Source organism: Priapulus caudatus, unplaced genomic scaffold, assembly GCF_000485595.1.
Source record: "Priapulus caudatus unplaced genomic scaffold, Priapulus_caudatus-5.0.1 Scaffold115, whole genome shotgun sequence".
Lineage (NCBI taxonomy): Eukaryota > Metazoa > Priapulida > Priapulimorpha > Priapulimorphida > Priapulidae > Priapulus > Priapulus caudatus.
In genome coordinates, this window is record NW_014577176.1 from 474,890 (window position 1) to 482,697 (window position 7,808).

General features: G+C 46.7%; 1 protein-coding gene across 2 annotated transcripts in view; it reads right to left on the bottom strand.

Moving 5' to 3' along the window:
• The window catches only part of LOC106805500 (myosin-11-like), a 12,414-nt gene extending 6,581 nt beyond the window's left edge, over window positions 1–5,833 (bottom strand). The window contains exons 1-4 of one of the 2 annotated variants that reach the window (XR_001393438.1): window positions 2,340–5,833; window positions 1,924–2,010; window positions 1,400–1,453; window positions 681–776 (exon numbers count right to left, since the gene is read on the bottom strand). Coding sequence is in view for 1 of the 2 variants with exons in the window: in XM_014807118.1 (XP_014662604.1) it covers window positions 681–776; window positions 1,400–1,453; window positions 1,924–2,010; window positions 2,340–4,478 (2,376 nt within the window). In the remaining variant the exon portion in view is untranslated. The remainder of the gene's footprint in view (window positions 1–680; window positions 777–1,399; window positions 1,454–1,923; window positions 2,011–2,339) is intronic. The other variant, XM_014807118.1, reaches the window with a different exon arrangement.
• Window positions 5,834–7,808: the final 1,975 nt, after the last annotated feature.

A 7,808-nucleotide genomic window follows, 5' to 3' on the forward strand; every position in this document is an offset into this window, starting at 1 on the left:
AACCGTGACAAACAAACAGGTTAAATGAGTAACAACTCCAGAAGGTATCACTGGCTGCAGTGGCACTTTCCAGCACGAATTTGACATGTCAGCACATGTCATACAATTATTTGTCTATGCAATAAAACTCATTTATCACCGTATCCTAAAAGCTCAGCAGCGATAGCAGCGATCATATTACCTACGTTCCCTGTTATCCGACTCACTGCTATCACTTCCCCTTCTGCCCACGCTGGTGATGGATGAAGCTGATCCAGCCCTTGCTGCGCCATAGCTCTGCAACATCCATCACCTCTTGACCTTTGACCTTTGACCCCCAGCTTCGACATCCCAACTCGTTTTCGGATTACCCCCCCACGTCCCGAATAACGTGACCGTACGTCGAGCCGTTTAGATTTGTGCCCAACTGTTGACGGACGGACGGACGGACGCTCGCACGGACGGACGGACGATCATGCGATTCTACAAACTGCATCTGACTATGTCAGATGAGCTAAAAACCGTGACAACAAACAGGTTAAATGAGTTAACAACTCCAGAAGGTATCACTGGCTGCAGTGGCACTTTCCAGCACGAATTTGACATGTCAGCACATGTCATACAATTATATGTCTATGCAATAAAACTCATTTATCACCGTATCCCTAAAGCTCAGGCAGCGATAGCAGCGATCATATTACCTTACGTTCCCTGTTATCCGACTCACTGCTATCACTTCCCCTTCTGCCCACGCTGGTGATGGATGAAGCTGATCCAGCCCTTGCTGCGCCATAGCTCTGCAACATCCATGCACAACACAGGTCCGAGCCAATCACTTTTAAAGAATTAGTCAAGAAAGAGTTAAGAAGACACTTAATATAGCATATTACTACAACTCTGCTGAGAATTCACAGTACTAAGCACTCGCTTTCTAGTCACAAAATGAATTTTTAATTGCATGCCATAATTATATAGTCTGTTACAATGACAAAGCCAATAGTAGGCTGAAGATAGCCTGGCCAACTTTTAATGTTGTTTAGGTAAGAACAAGAAAAAGTATGATGAACCTTACTGACTGAACTACCATTTTACCTGTACTAGACCTAATGCCGTGGAGCATTAATAAAATGTAGAGCATGTTATGTTGAATATCCTTATTATGTAAAATAGTTTCACAATTTAGACCTGGTTACTTCCACTCTTATGCACATTAGCAAGCATTAATCAAATCCATCCAGCCAGTACAACCACACCAGCTACACACACCAGCAGCAGTTAGAACTGTATTGCAGGACATACGCTATAGTGGAATGCAGTCATTTCCGGTTGTCGGCCACACCACTGATACCACAGCACAGCACAATAGTATCAGGAGTACATCAATGAAAGATGCATATGAATTACATCCGATTGCACTCACCTTCGATGTTGGTTCAACGGTCACTTCCGGTCGCCTGTATTCTTTTGCCTCTGCCTAAATGCAATGAATACAAAAGCAATGGAGTTAGTATTAACAGTCAAATTTTACCATGTGTATGTGTCTAACATCACATAAATTTGGTGGGTAACTCTGTCTTACAGCATGTCAGTAATTGAGTGAGAATGCAATATTTTATTACTTTTATTATCAACAGGTGGCAGCACACAGACACCACAATTTGTAAACGGCTCCTTGCTGTATCCAAAAAAATTACATGTGTAAATCGAGTGTTGCCTGTAATAGGATATGAAATGTTATTTTACCTGCAGGCTACAAATAGGAGAACATCGTTTAGATTTAACGCAGGCATAGAGAACTAGAAAGACTCCTTTTAACTACGCCTTGTCAAGATCAACAAGCGTGAAATAACACGTCTCCTTTTTAGCAAATTGACACCGAATAGTTTGTATTTAGCATGAACGCGTGTTGTGGGGGATGAGTGGACATTGCTTTACGGCACTCACCTCTGCTTGCTGGCGCTCCACTTCTTTCAGCCGTATCTTTCTAGCTTCAGATCTAGCCGCACGTTTTGCTGCCAGTCGCTGTTCCGCCTGAAAAACCATGCAAACCACATGTTAGTGAACAGCTCCTGAGGTAAATCTGCCTGCAATTTTGCTATTACCAAATCACATCTTAATTTCTGCTTTTAAAAATATTGTATGAATAAATTGATGCGAATAGCTTTGTCACACCAGCTAAAATATATCACCGCAAGATAATTAAAAGTAAATTAATAAGTCTTGTTCTAGTCTATTGTACGGTCACACCTGAGCGAACATGCTAATATGCACATATGCAGTGAGGAACCTTTTACCCTAATACACATGCTTTACTAACATGATATCATTCACAACATTTGCATAATTATTAAACTATGCACCTCAGGTTTTCCCACGGCTCTTTCAAATTCATCCCCTATCTCATCATCTTTCATATGTATCGATGCTTGATGAAGTCTGCGCTTATTCTGCTCAATAACAGCACTCACAACATCATAGTCAGGATCCATCTCGGAATTGTTTTCACACGTATCTGCAGTTTGCTGCGCAGATACACTCTCTGCAGGGGCATCGGCCATCGAACATTCAATCTCTTCATTCCCAGTTGAGGCGAATGCGGTTATTTCATCGCTTGCCTGCTGGCTTGTTCCACTATCTCTTACAGTTTCATCGTCAGCAGACAGCGATGTGGGCTCACAGGTCCCTTCCGCTGTTGCTACAAGCTGCGTTTGACCAGATTCTCCTGATGTGACAGCCAAAACTGAAGAAGGTTTGACAATTTCTTCCTCTAGGATGACTTCTTCTGGATGATGTTGATGACTAGCACATTCCTCTTCAACTGAGGAATCTTCTGCGGTCTTTTGGAACACAGAAGCAGAAACACGATCGGTGTCTTGCAACTCGACTGCTGACGACACATCAGCGATATCTTCGGTACGTGATTCGCTACGGTGTACGTCAGCCGGTGATGAGTCGTAGGTTTTGTCATCCAATTTTCGCTCTGCGTCCATGCTGGTGACGTCTTCGATCCCCGGCGACGTCGACGTCTCGCTGGTTTCTTGCGAAGCATTCCGGTCATCTTCACTGGTGACTTCATCACTAAGTGTTGTTACTTCGGTGTCGGGCCGAGGAGCAACAGCCACCTCAACTGCATCACTGGCTGTTACTCCCATAACTGCATGAGCTTCTCCATCATCAGCCACAGTTTCTTTCCGCTCCGTCCTGTCATCATCAGATAGCACAACCTCCTCTGGAGGTGTGTGGAAACTGACTCCATTTTCTTCCTCATCAACCTCTGTGATCTCAACTGGACTCAGCTGCTCAGCTGGTTTCTCGCTATCATCGGACGCAGGAGACGCATGCTCTTGTTCTGTTATGCTTTCTTTTTCAGTTTCTGCTTCCACCCTCTCCAGTAATTCAACCAATTTTCTGCCCTGTTCACTAGAATCGATGCTCCCAGTTGTAACATCGTTAACATCATGGGAAACTGGCAATGTATTCACCACACTGTCGTCAGCACCTTCTGTCTCTCCTTCTCCCACCTCTTTAACAATGCCAGGTGGTGTTGTCATTGGTAATGCGCCATCGGTCACTGGGCCTCCATATGATTGTAGGTCCTCATTCTTGCTCTGTTCACTTAACTCACTCTCCTCCTTCTCCTGTTGCGGATGCACATCATCACTAGTAGGAATATCGGCAAATGAAGTAGGAGATGGAGATATTAGATCGAGGAGTACTTCGCTAGGAAAGAATTCCATGTTTATTGATGTCGTGTCATCTGTTCCCTCAACTGCCTCCTCATCGTTAGTGTCTCTACCTTCAATGGTTTCATGGCTAATCTTTTCTGCAGTTTCTGGAAGTTTTTCCTCCTCATCTGTATGCAATACCTCATCCACTGGCAACTCAGGGACATCTTTCTTTTTCTTCTGCTTCTCAGCTTTGGACCGTTTCTTTGACTTCCTATCTTTGTGCTTGCGGCTACCAAACACCTTTGACAGAAAGCTGCTCTCTTGTTTCTCCGGTGATCCCAGGGGACTTAATGCTGGGCTCTCCTTGTGTTTGGTGACAGGCTTTGGTGAAGACACGGTTTTGACCTTGACATTGCTGACGATGCTGTCACTTCCCTGAGTCGTACTGTCATCTTCCTTGACAAGAGCTTCATCCAGCATCATGTCCAGGTCTGACATTTCCAGAAAGCTATCTTTGCACTCTTCCTCTTCCTCTTCTTTTCCCCCTCCAAACACCGCCTCCTCACTCAACCCATCTTTCTCCTCCTTTTCCTCTTCTTCTGCCATTGAGGAGGACAACCCTGGACCCTCTGTCGTGAGCTCAGCAGTGTCCTCTTTCAGGCTCACAGCAGAGGGAGATTGCGGTTCCTCTGCGAGAAAGGACACATTCCTCTGCTGAGGGGAGAGAGGAGACGGCGGGACATCTCCCCTTTCAAGCTCCTGCTCGGACGACGTCGACTTACGCTTGTCCTGCTTTTGTCCGCCGAAAACTTTGGTGAAGAACCCAGCCATGATGTGCAATAAGCGATCAAAATATCTCGCCTCCAAGTTCAGTCCAAAGCACAGCCCGTACAGGTCACTAGTGAAATCCAGTGCGAAGGTACACTCTAATGCGCACACCCATGTAGGTCATCTCATAGTCAACCATCAGTAAACATGCTGCGAGAACTCTAGAAAGTGTTAGTTGACTCGGTAAACAGATTAGACAACACCCTTTGTCAGGCGGACACACGTAGCTACTGTCAGAATTGGTCAGACTCAGCTACTGCCAACCACTTGCGAATGACACAGCTGTGTGTGTGCGCGGCCTTCCTCACCAGTTATACAGCCGCAGCGGTTACACTAGTACCGGGTAGACAAGACACTCCCATGATCCCATCGGTTCATCCAGCATTGCTAACACGTCACACACGCGTACGTACGCACACCTATAGGCTATAGCTTATAGCGACAAACTCACATTCCCTCTCTCGTTTCTCGCATATTTGTTAACACAGTCTGATCTTTCAACAGCGATGCACTGTAGCAGTTTTGAGACTGACTAAAGTCATGCGAACTGGTTAGAACATGGAACACACCACTATCACATATCCGCGCAGGTGTAGGGCTGCGATGGCCGCGCACAATATACACATGGGATAGGCTTTCAGTCTGCTCGTGCGTGTTCAAAGAGCACTGTAGGAATTTAACATCGTAGATTTGCGGTCTATGCGTAACAGCTGCACGTCACAGGCCGCTGTGTTTGCTCTCCGCCTCTACGGCGCTGCATCTCATGCGTCTAAACGACGGCCACCCACACCTGTGACTGTCACCGATCACATGCAACTAGAGCACCACAGTCATCACGCGAGCGAGCGACTGCATACCCACCACCACCACCACCAACCTCATAAATCTTCACGTGCCCAGCAGGTGCGGTAAGACGGGTCAACAGCCAAGTACACGCGCTCGCACACCACATACGTAAGCACACAACCCACGGCCCGCGATCATCACCATCAGGCGGTCTAGGCGGTCCAAGCTACAGGTTATATATAAACCGGGATAGCGTATATGGTATAAGCACGGCTATGAGAGGTAAGTGTGACTCCGTGACAGAAGCAATAGCAGCGGACAGTCTTGTACACTCGTCTGCGCCCGTTCTTGAGCGAACGAAGTTTTCCCTCACAGAGTTGCGGACAAAACCAGTTGCATTCCGGGTGGCATCAGTCACAACTCACTGGTCAACCGTAGCTCGCCCCACGTAATCTCCACAGAAGGACGGCGATAATTACACACACGGTAACGTTACACACATTCGCTACACCGCCCACCGACGCATCACTCCATATCGTATCGCCGCAGTAGCCACAACTCCTGACCTACAGCTGCTACTGAGATGCTGCTACACACACGGACAGCACGTACAGGTAGACCCCAGGGGCTGCGTCATCGACTGACCTATGACCTCAACACCACCGCCAGCAGCTTTCTACTGGCGAGCGAAGACAGCGATATATATTAGCAGGGGTATATTATATATATTATTTGTCATTATTAACCCCTGATATCAGTGACAGCAGAGAAACTCTCTCGTGTTCGTTATTATACCTATCGTAACTGGTTGCCAGTCGATCACCTGAAGCTTCTAACGCGAGATCGGCAGTAAACACGAAGGTGGTAGGATTATATATGGTGCGATCACACGCAGCCAATGTCTGCATGCTGGTATCCCGCATAAACACACTACCAGCTTAATTACTCCCCAACGCCGAAATGCAATGACAACTACATACGAAAACTGCGAACTTCACATTGGTTTACAGACAGATACGCTGCAGAGTTGTCGTTGTATAGTTTAGCTGTAGATAGCTGCCCAGCGCACATTCACTGTTTTGTGGCAGGTACGAACTTTATTGCCGGTGTGCACAGAGTAGCGAAAAACTGCGAACTACCATGCCACTCTAACACGCGAATATTTGCACGAGATTACAGTGTTGGCGTTCGATCACTGGTTCAGTAAGAAACATACGCCGCGCATGGCCTGCACACGAGAGAGACTTCACTGCTTCTCATCAACCAAATATCCAGTCAGTAAGCACATGCTCAGCAAATACTTTGTAAAGAAACGCCTTATCAAGAAACACTTGGTCAAGAAACGCCCGGTCAAAAAACGCGCCCAGAAACAGTCGGTCGATAAATTCCATAAAAAAACGCTCTGCTAAGAAACATCCAGTCGATAAATGTTCGATCATGAACGCATATCTAATAACCTCTGCACGACACTAGCGATGACATCACACACGCCACGCATATATCTACGATCTATACATCACAAGTAAAATGAATTTCCATTTACAGTTGGCTATAACAGAATCTAACTTGTAGGCAGGAGCCACAGTTGATAACACAACAACGTTTGTGAGCCAACCAGCCAAGCGCACTCACGACTCCAAGGTAGTAAGTAGTGCACACAGGAGACTCGAGCTGGTCGCTCAGCACAACACAGGAAACCGCCTTCTGTAACATCCACCACACACAGACACACACCTAGCTAGCCAACCACAACCCGCCAAGTTCACTTGCGAAAGGGAAACACGATTCACAATGTTGCACACCGGATAGTACAGTGTGGAAGATCGCACGTTAAGGCGTGTTTACATGCGCGCGAGTCCATCCTAGATCACTTGTGTACGCCGCGTGTGAAGCTTGCGTAAGTTTACACGTACATCTAGAACGGGAGAGTAAGCACCGACGCAGTGTCACAGAGCTGTCGACCGACCGGCGACTACAGCGTCAACTCCGTATATATATACACACGCGGCTGCCCGCGCAGTGCGGAATGCATGAGATGGCTCCCTTCCCAGCTGGGCATCTTGAAAATACAGCATCTCGTGTGTTTTCTTACCGCGAGATATTTCAAGACTGCGCCGCCGCCCACTTACATGAAATCAGCACGGCAACCGTCTGGCATGAGAAAAAAATATGTTTGACCTTACTGCTCAGGACTGTATTCTATACTAAGAGACATCACTGCAACGTCACTGCAACAAGTGCCGCAGAGCAACAGCGCTCATCTCACGTCTACTGCGGTGACTCTGTGGTGGAGTGGTGGGATTCTAGTAAACCCTGTTAGTCCCAAATGTGTTCACGTACGCGCCGAAACAGTGGAAAGCACAGGGATGGTATCAGGAACCTTCTCAAAGGAATGTTCGTTGGGATCGTTATGAAAGTTGCCACGAGATGGCGCGTACGTTTAAGTGTCTTAAGATTAAAGATGGAAGCTCCCATCGTACGTAGTAGCAATAACTATTTGCAAGACAGAATAGGTAAGCACTCATCCATTTACCTAAGCAAGCCTAC